This window comes from Octopus bimaculoides, chromosome 2, assembly GCF_001194135.2.
Source record: "Octopus bimaculoides isolate UCB-OBI-ISO-001 chromosome 2, ASM119413v2, whole genome shotgun sequence".
Classification (NCBI taxonomy): domain Eukaryota; kingdom Metazoa; phylum Mollusca; class Cephalopoda; order Octopoda; family Octopodidae; genus Octopus; species Octopus bimaculoides.
In genome coordinates, this window is record NC_068982.1 from 99,043,071 (window position 1) to 99,062,870 (window position 19,800).

The 19,800-nt window shown below is 36.2% G+C and overlaps 1 protein-coding gene across 16 annotated transcripts in view; it reads right to left on the bottom strand.

Annotated features, from left to right (window-relative positions):
* LOC106868181 (disco-interacting protein 2 homolog A) overlaps positions 1 to 19,800 on the bottom strand; it is a 262,625-nt gene that overhangs the window by 91,383 nt on the left and 151,442 nt on the right. For 14 of the 16 annotated variants that reach the window (XM_052978508.1, XM_014913330.2, XM_052978503.1 and 11 more), the window contains one exon: positions 5,427 to 5,669. The exons of the other annotated variants lie outside the window; for them this stretch is intronic. In XM_052978508.1, coding sequence (XP_052834468.1) covers positions 5,427 to 5,669 — 243 coding nt within the window. The remainder of the gene's footprint in view (positions 1 to 5,426; positions 5,670 to 19,800) is intronic. 16 annotated transcript variants of the gene reach the window in all.

Consider the following 19,800-nt stretch of genomic DNA (forward strand, 5'->3'; position numbering starts at 1 on the left):
GTAGGTTACAGCTGTGAACTCACTTTATTTGCCGGGTCTTCTCAGTCACAGCATACCTCCAGAGGTCTCAGCCTTTTGTCATTGCCTCTGTGAGGCCCAACGTTCAAAAGTTATGCTCATTCCATGTCTTCCTGGGTCTCCCTCTACCCTGGATTCCTTCCACTGTTTGGGAGTGGCAATTCTCCACACAGCTCTCCTCATCCATCCGCAGTACATGACCATACCAACGCAAACGTCTCTCTTGCACACCATATTCGATGCTTCTTATATCTAACATTTCTCTCAGGGCGCTTACACTCTGTCGTGTGTGCACACTGACATTACACATCCAGCGGATCATGCTAGCTTCATTTCTTTTGAGCCTACGCATGTTTTCAGCAGTCATGGTCCATGTTTCACTGCCGTGAAGCATGGCAGTTCGCACACATGCTTCATACAATATACCTTTCACTCTGAGCAAGAGGCCCTTTGTCACCAGTAGGGGTAGAAGCTTTCTGAACTTTGCCGAAGTTATTTTTATTCTAGTGGTAACACTCTCTGAGCATCCACCCCCACTACAGAAGCTATCAACTACTTCTAGTTTCTCCCCCTGGTATGTGATGGAGTCTATTTTCTGAGCATCTGCTACATGTGAAAGCTATCTTCCCAGTTAATCTTCCTTTGATGTTGCTGTACCTCTTATATGTCCATAGCTTGCACTGAGTATATCTTATGGAGTTTCTACCTACATCTTTTCTACAGATCGAGCGGGGCCACCTACCTGAAGGGGTGTGTGATGTGTTCACCTTCCTACTTACTAGAATTTTGATCTTTGCAACATTGACTCTAAGGCCCTTCAATTCTAAACCTTGCTTCCACACTTGAAGCTTCTTCTCTAGTTCTGGTAGTGATTCTGCTCTGAGGGCCAGGTCATCAGCATAGAGGAGCTCCCAGGAGCAATTTGTCTTGAATTCCTGTTATTGCCTGGAGGACTATGATGAATAAGAGGGGGCTGAGGGCTGATCCTTGGTGGACCCCTACTTCTACTCGGAATTTTTCACTACACTCATTTCCAATCTTAACCCTCCTAACGGCATCTCTGTATAGGGCCTGTACAGCCCTTATTAACCATTCATCAATCCCCAGTTTCTGCATCGCCTAACAGATAAGGGATCGGGGTGCCCTGTCAAAGGCTTTCTCCAAATCCACAAAAGTCAAGTATAGGGGTTTATCTTTGGCTAAGTATTTCTCCTGCAGTTGCCGTACCAAGAATATAACATCAGTGGTGCTTCAACCTGGCACATAACCGAACTGCATCTCATCTAAGCAGACACTCTCCCTAATTAGTTGGGCTACGACCCTCTTTGTGACCTTCATCACCTGATCCAGCAGTTTGATACTCCTGTAGTTATTTCTATCTAAAGCATCACCTTTACCCTTGTAGCAGTTGACTATGGTGCTGCTACTCCAGTTATTCGGTATGACTCCATCATGAACTACCTGGTTTACAGTACGGATGACTAGGCCATAGCCCACACCACCAGATGTTTTAAGCATCTCAGCAGTGATTCCTGATGGGCCGGGGGCTTTTCCTGGCTTCATACCCTTAATTGCTTTATCTACCAGGGTGCTGTCTATTCAGATAGCTAGTCCCTCTAAGGATCAACATTTGGCAGGCTCTCCTCCTCCCATTCATTCTCCATGTTCAGGAGTCTTTCATAATGGCTTTTTCAAGCCTCTTTCTTTTCCGAATCATTAAAAGCAAGTGCACCATCATCCATGTAGACACATTTCTTTCCTATGACATCACAATTCTCTCTCATACACTGTCTTGCAATCCGGAATACTTCAGTTCTTTGGTCCCCACGTCGCTGGATATTGGAAAACTTCTTCTTTTCTGTTTTGCCCTTGGCTATGTACCTCTGTTGCCCAACCTCCCTTCTGGTTATCTGGTACGGTTCCCTGCTACCCCCACCCTTCCAGGCTTTCCGGGCCTGTTTCTTTGCGCTGATGGCTTTGTCTACCGTATTATTCCACCACCACATTACTCTAGGTCTGGAAGGGACTTTGTACCATCCGCAGACTTGGTCTGTGGCACTCAGTAAGCTGTCCCATAAGAATTTCCAGCTACCTTCTACGTCCGGGGACTGTAGCTCCTCCTTTCTCACATCAAATTTCTTGATGTGGATGTCCCTAAATCTCTGACCATCTGAAGGGTTCTTTAGCTTCCAAATCCTTCTCTTCCGGATTGGTCTACTTCCTGGCATCCTTCTGGTCTCAAGTCGAAAGTCACTAATGACTAGTCTATACTGGTGGGTGCATTCCTCACCTGGGAGGGTCTTTGTATTTAAGAGCAACCCTGCGTCCTGCTGTCTGGTGAGGATGAAATCAATCTGGCTAGCAGTGTCACCCGATTGCTAGGTTATCAGGTGGCTGTCTGGCTTCCTGAACTTAGAGCTGCAGATTAAAAGGTTACATATATCACATGACTCTAGTAGCCTAGTTCCCTCATCATTCTGGGAACCAATACCATGGCCCCACCGTGTACACCAGTGAAGATACCAGATTTCCGCCCAACATGCCCATTAAAATCTCCAGTCGCAAAGATGAGGTCATTGCCACTCATCTCTGAAGTAGCCTGTAGAAGGGTATCATAAAAATGGTCCTTCTGATCATTTGGTAGCCCCGCTTGTAGGGCATAGGCAGAGATAATTTGACCTGTGCTGTTCTGCAGGACTAGCATGAGCACTCTATTGCATACTCTGACAACCTCTATGACCTTATCCACCCATTTCTCCGCAATATATAATATTCATTGTCATCATTTACATGTTTGCTTTTTCCAACCCTTACTTGTTTTCCAATACAGTTTCCACGAACCAGTTTTCACTCACAAGGCTATAATGGAACACTGGCTCAATGTGCCTTCAAGCTCAAGCTTGCAACCATTTAATTGCAAAGAAAACTTCACAAACACAAACCCATGCCTGCACCCACCCCTACTTCCCTACATATAGTCATCATTGTAATGCCTACTTTTCCAAGCAGTCATGAGTCAGATAAGATTTATTGAGAGAGATCTTTTATGACAAGATGCCTGTTTCAAGCAAGGTAATATTTACCCCTAGTCCAGATATGCTTTAAGGAAAACTACAAACAAATGTCACTGTCTGTATGATGGTGAACAATGTCAAAACACACATACACACACAAAGCTTCTCAATTTCCAAATACCAAATGCACTCATAAGATTTTGGTCAACCTGGGGGTACAAAAGACTGAATTATTCAATTGTAGTTTGAATAATACCAGCAGTTCAGCCATTTTTGTAAAACTAAGTGCAAATTACGTTTTCATGAAACCAATGGTTATTGTACTATCAATACTGAACGATCAAAAGAAATTATTCATCCACCAATATGGTGTTGATTTGCACATTCTAGTTCACTACTACAACTACACATTCTAACATCTACTTCCCCATGCTTGACAAGAGTTTTCTGTGGCTGGATGTCCTTCCTGATGCCAACACCATTGAGAGAGAGAGAGAGAGAGAGAGAGAGAGAGAGAGAGAGAGAGAGAGAGAGAGAGAGAGAGAAAGAGAGAGGGAAATATGTCCTTTTATAGATCCATGCCCTACAGTCTGGTGAGCAATCAGAAAGCTGAGCATGGAAGACTCTTAGGGAGAACTTAATAGAAGTGTTACAGCTGTTGAGAGAAAATGTTCTTAGTCTGTTTCAAAGTTAGGATGTATGAAAAGTGTGCAATATGTGTAATGTTGCAGATCAATGAAACATGGGTTAGAAGACAAAGAATCTAATGTAACTCCGAGGAATAAAGTGAGCATGGTCAGATATGCACTTTTTACTCTTGACGAAGGCCAAGTGCCAAAGAGCAGAGAAAGGGACTAAGTATCAAAGACATTGATAGACACATGTTGAAGTGGACATTTAATCAGCAGGATAGTAATTAGTTTACTGAGTTAGTGTTGAAAAATATTTATGATAGAGAGAGGCAAACTAAAGAATAAATGGAACTGGAATGAGAATTGGACCTTGCAAACAATGTGAAAGAACTTGTGAGAAGGGCAGCATTGTAGAGTCATCAGCCTATGCCAGCATGAAAAAAAGAATGTTAAAATGATAATGGTGATGGCACTAATTTTGTAAGCATTAGAGAATACTTTTGATGATATCTCATCTAATTAAAATATCAGCATAGACAATAGTAACAATAATATCCATCAGTTTTTCAGTAAAAGAGGAAAACTAAAACGAAAAGAAAAAAAAAAAACATGAACAGAATATGGTATACTTGAGTATTAATGAATATGCGATGGCTGAAAACTGTAAAGTAGGGTATTCTGAAGAAAAGAAAGAAATCAAACAACTCGATGAAAAACAAAAATAATAACATGTCATAATTAACATTTCAATATATATTCTATACCACGTCTATTATAATTAAAGCATAATTTAAATGAGACATGAGATTATTAACAAAAAAATCAAAAAAAATGGAATATATTTATATTTTCGAAAAAGTGTAAATGATGTAGATTTCATGTCAACTCACATAACACATTTTAAACAGAATGCAGACATACAACACAGTTCTGCTACAATTTACATATACAAAAAAAAATGTATCATAAGGCAATTTGGAAAACATTTAATGCTTACAGAACGTACACCACAAAGCCTATAAATATTACCAGAAATGGTGATGTGGTTTTCAACAAGTGGACTATATGGAATCAGTTCAGAATTAATGTTAGAATGATGATTGAAGCAGAGTAATTTAAATTAGTTCATCTAGGAATCATAAATGAATGTGATAGGGAGTAAAGGGAGAAATAAAGCATGTTGTTATGAAGGAAGAATTTTAGTAAATGAAAAAATGGATAGAGCTCAAATGAGACTAAGTGCAAATATGAGATTTAGTAAGGAAGTGTTCAGGACAAATGAATAAGAATTTCAATGAGAGAGAGAGAGAGAGAGAGAGAGAGAGAGAGAGAGAGAGAGAGAGAGTGTGTGTATGTGTGTGTGTATCTGAGAAAGTGTATTTGTAATAGGATAAAGGGAGTAAGAGTATGTAATAATAGGACAGAGAATCTGAATGAGATGCACAAAGAGATAAAAGTATGTGAGAAAAGAGTTTAAGTAAATGAAAAAGCAAATCTGAGTGTAAGTTTGAGTGGAGTTTAGAAAGCAGGATTTAAGGATTCTTATTGTTTTCTAAAGACCTAACAGAGCTATGGGGTTCCTAGATGCCTATGATTACTAAAATCTTCAGTTGGTTTATAAACGTTACGAGTATACACACTGTAGTTCTGTCAGTAGTAGTAGTACCAAAAATATATGTATATATATATATATATATATATATATATATATACATATATATATAAATATATATACAGCATATCTCTCAGTAGATGTACTTACAATGGCGAGTATTCTGCATAACATCAGCAAGGGCATGTCGTGCTGTATTACCAGGGATACTGATGTTAGCATATGCAACACTGTATGGCCGATCAGTTCCTTTGTGAACTGGGGAAGCACCAGCATCAGTATACGAAGAGGAACTGGTACCACTGTCTCTTCCTCTGTTACCACGAGCAAAGTCGTTTTGGGAATTCTCTTCATCAAACACACTGTCATCATCATCATCAGTTGATGAATCAACTACAATAAAACAAATTTCAAACATTGTAAAAAAAAAAATAAATAAAAATGTCAACATGTTCTTTTTGTTGTTGTTGTTGGTAGTGGTGTTAAATAAATTCAGTTGAACAATTTGTTTCATGCAAATATTTATCTTCCTTTATTTCTTGCTTTCTGAATGGTAAGTATCCAAAATTTTCTCAGTAAAGCAACTTAAAATTGTTGTTGAGAAGAGCTTTTGTAGATTTGGTTTTAGAGTGAAAAAATTCGGCATTTAATTTACATCAAAGTCAAAATACATATTCAGCAGTTATAGTATTCCTCTGTATTCGAGAGAAAGGAATTCTATTAGATAATTTGACTTTAGTTTGGTTTCAGACTTAAACTTTCAAGATTTCAGTTGACTTTTACAAGAATTCTTGTTCGATGATGTCATTAGACTTTCAAGAAGTATAGTTACCAACACAATTATCCTGATGATGTGAGGTAAAATTTTGTTTTATAGGAAGCAGTTAGATAAAAATGTCATTCCATTGGTCTTAATTCTTTCACATATACAAGTTACTTTCCTAAAAATGAGGTTGCATTTCTTAAAAGTGAGACCTTGTTTTATATACATATAACTTGACCTTACAATATTGGTTAGCAGATGACTTCAACATCATCCTTTACTTCTTGTAGTGGTTGCTGTACTATAAGTCAGTGCAAATCTTATTCATTATATGCATATTTACAAATCTTGTAAGTCTTCCTTCGTTTCGTATCACAACAAGTGAAAGTCACCAAAGATAAAGCTTCACTGTATACAGAGTTGATCAAGAGTTATTGAGATTTGCAGACATAAAAAGGCAGCTAAAATAATTCTTCCATTATTTTGTGCTAGTCAACTGAAATTTTAGCAGCTCTATGGCAGTATTGTAAATTCATGCTTTGCTTAAGATAAGAGAGAAAAATAGCATTCTTGGATTTAAATCTTGAAGTTCGAATCATGGGAAATATATCCATGTGTATAAGATATTTTTAAAATACTGTTTAGTCTAGATATTAGCATTTGTTTTAAAGGATGTTCTAATTAAATACATTTTAAAGGATTAAGAGAAGTAATTGATGAGTAAGTTTAGATAAATTAAAAGATAGATGCAAAATGGAATGCAAAGAAAACAGAAGGAAATGTACAGAAAATAATCAGAAGAGAGTAATTATTTAAAAAAAGAAAAAAGAAAGTAAGTAATGTTAAAATAGCGAAGCAAATGAATAAGTCCAAAAACAAACAAAATCAGAACTTCCAATAATACAACTAGTTGTTACAAATCTTGTAGCTGTGTCACTTAGTAATTAACATGAATATCAAAGAAAGGTATGATTTTAATAATTTAAATATTAACATCTAAATAGTAGAATCCATACAGTATATGCAATGTTACAAGAAACAAATCAAACACAACTAGTATATTTTTGGTTAGTAATATATTTTTTAATCAAGTATAATGCTAAAAGTTGTAAGGAGGCATTATAATCTACTAACTCCAGAGGGACAAAAATCAAAGTCATCTCTGATGGAAATTACACAATGATAGAGTGACAAAACTAAATACTGTAAGGCATTTAATCTTGTGCTCTAGTTCACTTAACATACCACCTCTTGGATATGTCAAAATATATCAAACAAATTAGTGCAATATTACATCAAAGAAAGTAAATTCCTTCTTATTAACATTCAGTGTGCAGACATGCAACTTTTGACAGATCATTCATTACAATATAAGACAATGAAGAATACTATTGGATAGAATCAAGGGTAAAGCAGGGGTTCAACAGATAGAGACCTATTAATTTTTACAAAAGATATCATTGTTGAAATACTATTTAAAACTAACCATGTGATCAACTGGATGTGTTATGTGATTTCTAAATGGAGGCATGCATATAAAATTATCTTTTAAACAAGACAATAATTGAAATAAGAGTAGTGGTATAAAGGAAAGCCATCCAGCACAGGAAGCAAGCTATAAATTGCTGACATTTATTTTTTCTTTTTCTTTTAAAATCTAGAGTAAAATTATCATTGTTGTTGTTATCATCATTATATCATTGTTATGTTTTTAATAATATTCAAAAGTACTAACACAAATCCAATTGAAAACACACATCTCAGTCTTATATCACCTGAAAATACCTGAATCAAACCGCTCTAGTTTATATTTGTTTCAAACAAAGTTATGAACTACTTAATCTAAAGAAGAAAACTTTAAATCCCTTCCCTTGTCATTTACATTCTGTAATGTTTGCAATTAAAACTCATGCACATGATGCCAATTTTTTCTAGAATTCTTTCCAGAGTTTTTTTGATGTCTTTTTTTATATTTTTATTGAAACTTTTGTACATGCTTGACTATACTGAATCTCAAAGGAGTAGCTCAGGTAACCTATAGATTTTGTATAACAGAAACTGCAAAAAGATCAGGGAATATACTGCTTTTTTTAAAACAATGTATGTCCACACCTGTTACTAAATGCACTCATTAACTTCTTTCTTTCCACCATCTTTGTCTTGTGTATTTGTTTTATCAACTATTATTATGTGATTAGTTAATAGTTACACAAACACACCATTATTTTTAGCACAAACGACCATAAAAATAGTATTTTCTGTAATTCTGACATATTTTCCAAAAATTTGATCACAAATAAATATACTTTGCTCAGTCATTATAAGACTGAGCTTAAGACTTGGAAAATTTCCAATGTGATGTTAAGAGTTAAAATTCATAGACCGTGTGATATTTAAGTAGCTATAGTCAACCAATGGTCAGCTAGGTTACTGAGCACACAATGAATCATCATCATCATCATCATCATCGTTTAACGTCCGCTCTCCATGCTAGCATGGGTTGGACGATTTGACTGAGGACTGGTGAAACCGGATGGCAACACCAGGCTCCAATCTAATTTGGCAGATGTGTATACATATGTGTGAGTTTATATGTATATCATGTATATATTAGCACATACATATAGCTGTGTGCGCATGTGTATATGAGCATATATGTATATATGCATGCACATGTGCATGTGTTTATAGTATATGTGTGTATGTGTGTTTATATATGTATACATATGGGTGCACATTTGTGCATGTGTGTGTATACACATGCTTATGTATGCATATATATTCGTATCTATATGCTTGTATATGTAGGTGTAAGTGTATGTTTGTGTGTGTAAAATAATATGTATTGCACATACACAGGTAATTGCATGTACATAAGCATATGAGTAAATATTTGTATATTAATGTGTAACCACATTTAACCAATCATTTAGTTATATGTTTCTAGGAGTTTCATTATTATCATCATCATTGTAGCTTTCCAAACTCCAATTGTCTGTTGTGGCATGGTTTCTATGGCTGGATGCCCTTCCTAACACCAACCACTTAACAGAGCATGTTGGGTGCTTTTTATGTGGCGCTGGTACCTGAAAGGACAAGCCTGTATGTGTGGAAGACAGCAATTTTACATGTTTGTAAATATACATGATGGTAATTTTATTTTGTTTCTATTCATATGATGCTCATATTTACACATGTATATGTGTGTATACAGATGTGTACCAGTGTATATTAGTATTTATGTGTGTGCATACAGGCGCATGTGTGTAGGCACAAATATCAATACATTTGTTAATGTGTGCAAATATGTGCATTTCCCCTTACCTTATTTCATTTACTGAACAATCGAGCTTGAAAGATTGACCGTTATGTAAACCTCCTTGAGGAATGTGAAGACGCAAGCTGAAAAGCGGAGCATCTTCCAATTGAAGTTGGATGTAGAGAATTTGTTGGACACAATGTGAGGCGACTGTTGTTATCGTTAGGCCTAACTCATCGTAAAGTGAATACCACCATGAGTGATATCCAAACTACAGTGGAAAAGGCTAGCCACTGGATTTGGTTAAAAAGAGACGATGAGTGATGGCTAGAATATTGAGCTTTATTTGATAATTAGTCGATCTCGCGGAGGCGCAATGGCCCAGTGGTTAGGGCAGCGGACTCGCAGTCATAGGATCGTGGTTTTGATTCCCAAACCGGGCGTTGTGAGTGTTTATTGAGCAAAAACACCTAAAGCTCCACGAGGCTCTGGCAGGGGATGGTGGCGAACCCTGCTGTACTCTTCCACTACAACTTTCTCTCACTCTTACTTCCTGTTTCTGTTGTGCCTGTAATTCAAAGGGTCAGCCTCGTCACACTGTGTCACGCTGAATATCCCTGAGAACTAAGTTAAGGGTACACATGTCTGTGGAGTGCTCAGCCACTTGCATGTTAATTTCATGAGCAGGCTGTTCTGTTGATCGGATCAACTGGAACCCTCGACGTCATAAGCGACGGAGTGCCAACACACACACACAGCAGCTGATCTTGCAAATGGAGCCTCATATCAGTGAGGGGGATCGGTGCACAATGATGCCATCAAGAAGTAGGCCCCGAAATGGTGCACATTCTCTCCTGATGACCCCATACACTTGCTGGCTTCCAATATGCAGAGCTTTCGACTGGTAGCACTTGCATGTGCAAGTTGTTTGCAAAACATCTTAACAATCAAGGTATTTGAAAAATATGCATTATTTACATGATCCTGTAATTGTCTTCAAAATCTATTCTAGAACAATTCTGAGAAAATTATATTTATCATTTTAGTTAGTCTATATAAATGTAATCTCCACAATTTGAAATGACTATTTATAAGTGTCAACACACGAAACTCTCATCCCTTGGGTCACTCAGTAACTTCTTCCAATTAATAAGCATATATATATGTGTGTGTGTGTGTATGTATGTATGCCAGAGGCAAGTGAATCAAAACTTTGAAGTCATTGTCAACCTTTTCCTTGTAAAAGTCTAATGTTAAAATGTTTTTATATATAACTTGATATAAATGCAAACACACACACACTAAAGTAAAAAGAATAATAGAGTATGGTAAAAAAATAAAGGGTTGTTTTACAGGAGACATAAACATTTGAAAATGAAGGCTATGCAAATTCTTAATAGAAAAGCTTCAATGAGAGAGAGAGAGAAACCTGGTAAGATCAGAAGGAAAAGGGGAGCAGGGAACAAGAGCAGAGAGCTAAAAGAGAAGCCAGATATCAGAAATAAATAATACAGAGCTAGTAGTAGGAGATTTGCTAATGTCCTGTGATGCGACATGTGATGTTCCTGTTTGCAAAGCAATGACAGTGCAAAATTGAGGCATTATAAGGAAAAAGTGTGGTTGATAACACTAGTACACTTACCCTCATTAACGCTAAGAAGAAAGAGACGTAGAGATTTTATTACAAGAATATGAGGAATGAGGAGAATGCATAGAAGGAAAGAGGAACTATCTCATGTTGACCCAAGAGAAGGACCAGACACTGCAGTTGACTGCTATATGGTTGAAAGCATAATTAAGGATATGATAGAATGGAAAACTGCTGGACTATGAATGATAGTCACCAAAATGCTAAAAATCGCTCACATAGTCGATCAAGAAATATAGGATGGTGTCATGCTCATTGGCTCACTTCACGGAGTCTTTATTAATTGTTGCAAGGGCTAAAGAAATGCACTTGAAAAAAACACCTACAGAGATGGAGGATTAAGTTATGTAAGGAACACAGAGAGTACAGTACAGCTGATAAATAAGCTTAGACGAGACACAGTTTGGATGGGTTTGTGCTGCTAATGCTCTCTTCCTAGTGAGACAACTACAGGAGTTCTAAACCAAGAGTAAACCAGTATACTTGGTATTCATTTATCTGCTATCCTTTGAAAGGACACCAAATTCTGTAAATCATCCCACCCAAGCAATGGCTAAAAAACTTAGAGGAAAGAACGGTGGTGTTGAGGACTTATTCTAAGTCACTCGACACCATCGCTGTCTTTCCTAAAACAGATATAGAAAAAGATTTGGCAGAGCATCTGCCAACTTTTAAGTTTATTTCTATGGGTGCTAAATATGCAACGGTGTAGTTGCTATTTGACACCCCTGAGGTGGCTCGTAAATTTGCGAGCCAGCCCTTGGAAGGGCAAGAGATTCTGTTTCTTTCCACGTCTGTGGGCTGCCACTAGGCATTGAACCGGAATGGATAGAGGACACTATCCACCGGGGTCTAGGTGGCAGCAGGCCCAAGCTTTTAAATGTGAAATTGTTGCCGGCAGCTGATTGTGTGGGGTCAAAAGTGGTTTTGACTCTATGGACCCAATGAGCTGCTAAAGATCTGGTATTTCCAGATTTTTTGAAAATGGCTGGTTGTAGATACCCAGTGACATTTGAGGGATGCCATCCCACCCACCAAGTGTCCACTTGTGCCTGGAACCGGGCCATATTAAGAAGAACTGTCCCCAGAACCAAAGTAGGATCCTGGAGCAGTTAGTAAAAGTAGCGCCCCACTCCTCCTTCAGAGGGAGAGATGGAAGCAGTCGAGGAGGTGGAAACCTCCTTAAAAAAAAAAAAAAAAGGAAAAAAAGGAAGGTAGGTAAGCTCCTTCAGATCAGATAAAGCGGAAGAACTACACCCTCCCATAGCACAAGGGAGGAAAAAAAAAGAAGACTGGGACATTGCCGGCAGTTAGTAGTACACTGCCGGCATGTCCTGAAACCTTGTCAGTGGGAATTGTGCCACTGACGGAGGAAACTGTGACTCCTCCTATTATGATGAAGGATGAATTTGTGATCTTCTTTCATAAGGGAGGAGCTTTACAGAACTTTGTGAAGAGGCTAGAGGGCTGGAGGGAGGGGATCCTGACCTGTACTGAAGACCTGGATTGGCCTCTGCAGGTAACTGCGGAGGTCATAATGAAAAATGATATGTTCAGGGTGATGGACTCCTTTCCCAAGGACCAATACAGTTTTGCTTTCTGGAGCCCTGACTTAGAACTGCAGGATTGTCTGCGGGAGGCAAGTTACCTGGTCGGGGAGGAAAGGTAAGAGGCCTTAGTGCCTCGATTTAAAATTTGAATTTGCTATTTTTTGGTAAGAGGTTCAGCGCCTCATCTTGTAAGAACGATTGCGTCCATTCTTTGAACTTTGGTAAGAGGTTCAATACCACATTTTGTGTTGAGAAAAAGAGAACAATGTTTTTGGGAAGCAGCAATCGGTCTGCTTCCCCCACCAACGTTCTTTTCATTTTTTTCATTCTATTATCATTTGTGTCTTTGTTCAGCCCGCAGCTACATCTTTGTAAGGCTGTAGGCCAATTTATGAAATAAAGTAACACAGAAAGTACAGTACAGCTGATAAATAAGCTTAGATGAGACACAGTTTGGATGGGTTTGTGCTGTTAATGCTCTCTTCCTAGTGAGACAACTACCGAAGTTCTAAGCCAAGAGTAAACCAGTATACTTGGTATTCATTTATCTGCTATCCTTTGAAAGGACACCAAATTCTGTAGGCTAGCAGCTTCTCAGAAAGCTGGTGTAGTTTGTAGCTTGTTAGTCCTGTACAGAGATACCATTAACAACATAAGTGTTGCAATGAATTCAGCAAGGAAGTAAGCATGCAAGTAGTGTCCATCAGGATTTCACTCTCAGCTCTGTTCTTATTTATTAATTCTTCAGAATATAACAAGTGGAGTTTAAGCTAGACTCTTCATGGGAAATCATGTATACAAATGACTTAATGATCATAACTGAATTTATTAAAGATTTAGAGAAGCTTCACAGTTAAAAGCAATGGTTAGAACTAAGAGGCCTCAGAATCAACCTCGTAAAAGTCAGAAGTTTTAGGTAGCAAGAACTTGGAGGTGTGGAATAATGCATCTAAATTCAAAAGCAAGAATTTGGCATCAAAAAGGGCAATCAGCCATAGTATACTACTGCCTTAAGAAGCTTCATGCAGCTCAGCATTGAAAAAACATATGATGATGATGATGATAATGATGATATTACTAAATGACAGAAAGGGAAGGAAAGCAAACAATGGTGCTAAAGAAAGCAAAATTATTGCCACCTGGGAAGTATTCATGCTTGATATACAAAAATGGAGTAGATAAGAATTCCATAGAGTATACCTAATATAAACTATGGGTGCACAAGTGGTGTAGTGGGATCACATTCATACTGATAGAGATGGAAGATTTCCTATGGGGGAGAAATGCAGGAGTAGTTAGCAGTAGGAGTACCTTTGAAAAAAATTCTTTCAAATATTTGGAAGGCTCCATAAAATAATTAATAGCTTCTGTTACCTAGGTGACCTAATTAACAGTGGAAGTGAGTGCACCGAAAGTATAGAAAGTGAAGTAAGAAAAGTATGGAAAAAGTTTAGCTATGAACTCTGCTGATAATAAAAAAGATTTTCTTTCTAGGTGAAGGGTAGATCATATGATGCTTGTGTGTATGGTGCAATGTTGTATGGTAAGAAAATAAGGGTATATAAAGTGAAGGATACATGACAGTTGGAAAGAAACGAGGCAGGTACATTCCACTGATATGTAATGTTAGTGTGCATGAACAATGGTGTATAAATGAGCTGAGAAAAAAAAAATGAAATTGGAGAAATGAGATGTAGTGTGCAAGAGAAGAGACTGCTCATGTCATGCATATGGAAGACAACAGCTGGGTAAAGAAAAGGCTTATGGAAAAGTAAGTATGAAGGAGATATAGAAAGACATGGTGAAAGCTGATCTGAAGAGGGTAAACCTCCTAAAGGGAACTTGACAGAATATCCTGTGTGAAGTGGTAAAAAGCAGTGCTAAAAATAAACCATCCAACCCAAGCAAGCCTGGAGAAAACAAATATAAGAACAACAGCCACACACATAAACATACATACATATTTAGATGCAGTTATGACCATGAGGTTAATAACTTCACTTCACAAACACTCAATTTCAGGCTTAATTTCTCAGCATGATATTTGGGCAAGTGATTCAGGTTGACCAATACCTTGTAAGTGGAACTGGCAGGTGGAAACTGCATAGAAGCATACTGTGCATATGTCCACACACACACACACACACACACAAGCAAACTGCGTGAATCTTTGTGCACATGTGCATGCATGCGTTTATGTATGGGTGCGTTTGTATGTTTACTTAGCACCACTTTGGTACTGTTTATGTCTTGTAGCAGTTCAACTTGAAGACATACACTAAAGTATCTTACTTCAAAAACAAAGTTGGCATTAAGAAGGGCATCCAACTGTAAAGAAAGTTTATCCAAACCAGCATTTGGAAAAGATGGTTATGATAATGATAGCATTAAATGACAGAAGAGGAAGGAAAGCAAACCATGGTACTAAAGAAGGCATATAAAACATTACTAGGTGGTGTGATAACTATGCTCTTAGTAATGTAAACTAACTTATGAAAAAATTCAGTAATGATTAAACTATTGGAGATTTGTAGTGAAGCATCAGTCTGGCTTGAAAACTATTGATACTACTGGAGTAGTCTAAATGTAGGTTGTCAGTAGCATTGAAGAAATCATAGATTTTATTCAATGGAATATTGTGCACATGTACACATGAATATGGAATATGTGTAAATGAGAAATAGCGATGAGAAAACATGACGTTCTTGCTTTGACTTTTGGACAATTTTGTCAATTATGACAAATATAGAAAGTACTGTCCCAGGTGTGTTACCATTAGTATGACGAGGCTAAGAAGATATCTGATAAGGAAAAATAGAGCAAGGTCCCCTTCAGCACCTTCTTCCACCTTGATACATACTTCTTTGCTGATCATTAATGTATAGCATGAGAATTACAAAAGAAAATTCAGACAAAGGACATCTTGTTAGCATTTCTACTAACATTCTGATGATTTTGATGTTGAAGCTGGCATCTGTAAAATAGAGAAATATTCATTTTATAAAATGAACTTGGTTACTTCCACCACCTTCTTTGCAGGGAAGCAGATGCTTCTTTGCTGATCATTATGGTATGGGTTGGCAAAAAATAAAACTCTAACAAAGAACACACTTGCTATTTGTTATCTTTTTTACTATCAGTCTTATATTAGAGAAGCTGGCACTAAAAAGTTCCTCAATTCATTTGAAGTTAGCAAGAAACTACAGGTCATCCTTATAGGGTGATTAAAATATGCACATTGCTGCTTTAATAAGGTGTTGATAACAAATCTGGGAGAAAATAATTAAGAGAAACTGAGACAAGGTTTGCCTTCTGGCAAAAGAAAAATAAATAAATAGATAAATAATAAAGTGTTAAATATGAAATGGCATGTGAAAAGGAAATGATAGGGAATTGTTAAACTTCATGTTTTCACATTTCATCATGCAGAGCTAAAATTTCTAAAATCTTAAGGCTAAGTAAATATTAGTCCGCTTTCTTCAGTGTTTTAAATTTGGCAAATACAAAACAGGGGAGAAATAGGAGTCTAGTTAAATAGGTAAATATAGGTTGCTAGAATATATGACAAAAACTGGTTTTCAGCAGCAAAAAAGAATTATTTCTGAAGATTTTATGACTTTTAACAATGACTTTACCTTCAACTATAACACAAAAGAGAAAAACAAATCACAAAAACAAGAGATAATAACAACAAATAAAGCAAAAGGGCCAGTATTTTGTCTGTGTGAGCATGAGAGAGAATAGAGTACAGTTAAAAAAGCACTGCCATATTACAAATTTCTGTATTTACTTGCTATAACTTAAAATGAAGGAAGGAGTTCAGTCTAATTCGATTTACCCATCAACTTAAAAATTAAGGGTTAGATAATTATTTGGCTGAGACACTAATTGAAAATGGCATCAACTTTAATGTGTTATTTAATGTGAATGTATGTTTGAGTGCACATGCTAAATCGCCTCCTGCTAAATCTTCTGTAACTTAAACGAACATTATAGCATAACCTTAACTGTAAAATATATCACATGGTTTCATAATGTTTAAATACAACATAGTTAAAAGCCTTACAATAAAGATTAAACAAAAATTACATATAAAAGATGATGATAATGAACATAATGTAGGAATTCGATAACTGAGTGCAGTTTGTTAAACATTATATGAAACAAACGTTTACTGATACCACTTAGCTAACTGATTTTTGGAGAGACTGAAAGATACAAACAGATATTGCAACAAAATGTACAAGTCAGTGCCAGAATGTTAATAAAAAAGTGAAGATCCCCATCCCCAGCCTGCACTCCTATCTCAGTAAGTATAAATTTCTAATGGCACTAATAAGTACATTGTAGTGTATCTTCACTTTGATTGATGTAAGACAATTGACACAAAATTGGTGACAAACAGCAGGCAGCAAAAGCTACAGTGCATACATACAAGATCTGCAAACATAAATATATGTTATACATACAAGGAAGTCAGAAGCACAGAGGTTAGTTATAGACAATCAATAAAGTGAACAATGGAAGAAAGATTTCCAGCTATTTGAACTCTGTGGGAAGTGTCTGGATGAGAAGACATCGAAATGTAAGCTAATGGGGGGAAAAAATTATCTAAAACATTAGATTGAAAATTTTTTAAAAAAAGAATATTTCTTGTATTTAGCTTTTTAAGGCAAAAAAAAAAGAAAATTGTTTAACAAAGGAAATAATTAACCCTGCATTTTTAATCATAATTATCTTTCTAAGAAGTGACTATGTAGAAAGAGCCATCAGATGAGAAATGAAGTGTATGGAGGCTTAATTCAATTTAGAGGCTTCATAATCTGGTTTTGAAGGGAGACCAGATCCTAAGCCATGATTTAAACATCATTACAAAGGAAACTAATATACAGTTTACTGACGTAAATCATTAACATTTGTTCCTTACTTAAATAAATTTAAATATATACCAAGCAAAGACTGCAACTGAGAGGTTGAAAGTCTTGTAAGCCATTTGTTATAAATTTCTGGTTATGGCAACTTCTCATATACAATGGAAATATGTCTGTCTGTCTGTATGTATGTATGTACTAGATTAAAATGTCAATACATGGTGAGCCTGTGCATTACAATAAAAATCCTTACTGAACTTCAGTATGATATTTCACCTGATATCCACATCACAAGGGAAACTGAAGTTGCCAACCTCTACTTTCAATCTCGCCAACACTATCTATTATTATTAAATTTATAATTCTGTAAGCGGTAAAAGTTTTGAAAAAGGGAACTACCTAGTTTCTAAATGAAGAATGAAAAAGATCTTGACAAAATAATGGTAAATGTAAAGATGACTAGCTTTTGGTTGGTGAGAAAGTAGTATTACTCACCAATGTTTCTTAAAAGCTACTCCCTACCTGAAAGCAGGAAGTAGTCTTGATGAAATACATTTTGAAATATTTACAAAAATTCACTGTAACAGATGTTTAACTTTCAATAAAAGGAAATTCTAAGGAAAAAAAATACTTAATTAAATTCCTAAAACATTTTACCGCCTGACTGGCCCTCGTGCTGGCGGCACGTAAAAGCACCCACTACACTCTCTGAGTGGTTGGCGTTAGGAAGGGCACCCAGCTGTAGAAACTCTGCTAGATCAGATTGGAGCCTGGTGCAGCCACCTGGTTCACCAGTCCTCAGTCAAATCGTCCAACCCATGCTAACATGGAAAGCAGACGTTAAACGATGATGATGATTTTATAGGAGTTTCATTGGAATCTAAGTGTATTTTATAAAATGTAATTGCAGTGTTTTTTCTAACAAAAATTGTGTGAAGAAAAGTGTTTGGTCACCTTTGATTAGTCATATTGATTCAAAACATTTGTCATAAATTATAACCACACACACATGTACACAAAAACAGTAATTACTACACATAAAAGCAGATATATTTCTGTTATTTTCCAGTGAGAATAATATATCAGGTACCTAAATATGACTGTCTTTACCCCAAAATAATTATTTTAACATCTTATATGAAAAAAGTTAGAGATCTCACATCACAAATTAGAAAGTGTGTTGCCATCAAAGAGATTTAAATAGCAGCTAAATATCTTAAGCCACTGATGTAGCAAAGCTGGCATCAAAACTAAGGATAAGTTACAAAAAAGTTTGAATAGGAAGAGGTGGTAATAGTAGACGGAAGCTGCAACTAAATACCCAAACACTAAAATTATCTTTAAGGAATTAACTGCAATACCAGATTATTAACAACTGAAAGAATAAGACATAAGCAAATGTAGGTGCTAAGATTTTTGCATATGTATGTTTAGAAAGAAAGAAGGAAGAGTAATGTGAAGTAAATCTTTTGAAACATTGAATAAAAGAATAGAGTTTTAACTGCTGCACTTAAAATTCTAGTAAAAATATCAATAAAAGCAAGCAACAAAAAGAGAAATATCTAATGAAGCTGTTGGCAAGTAATAAGAATGAAACAACAAAGAATATAACAGAAAGCAACAAGAAAATTGTAGATGACAACTAAATTCCCAGCACTTTACGATGTTTCGGTTATTTCCAGTAAGCAATATATATTAAACGCGTAAATAAGTAAACCATGAACTAAAGAATAATGAGGAACAAAAACATGAAATGAATATGAATACCAGCACATAACAACCATATTTATGCTACAGACAAAAGTTGGTCAAAGATGAAATTCAAAATAATCTTGCATTTTTGTAAATGTTGGCTGGGACAGGATGGAAGTACAAATTTAGACATTAGTGTGACTAGTTGTCAAATCTTATGACTAGATTTTTGTCCAATAGGACAAACATTCATCTAAATGCATGAGAGAAACACACCAACCAACAAACATTACACAGAATCATAAGTGCCCATGTAACTATTTGAACTTGTGTGCACTAAAAGTTTTAGCCACCATAACACTGCGTTAAAAGTAATGTCAACAAAATCCAAAAACTTATGGATTGAGGTTATCATAAGAATTTTTGGTCCTTTGAGCACAGGCTAAAATCTATTTCTGCATTCACATTTTCTTAATTACTTCAGCAAATCAATACAAAGGGCAGTTGAACAAAGTGCAGCAAGCCTCTAGGTAGCAGAGTTGTAAGTTTATGTTGCTGTTCAGTGCTTTGCTTTAGCTAAGGTACTGGAAATCACATTTACCAAATTGCAGAGAAGAAAATCAATTTACAATATTTTTTATTCTCTTTCATTCATTTTTAACATGAAGATCAAATTCTCTTGAACATGAATATGCAGTAGCATATAGAGTTGTGGATAGTAATAGATATAGTGAGATGGTG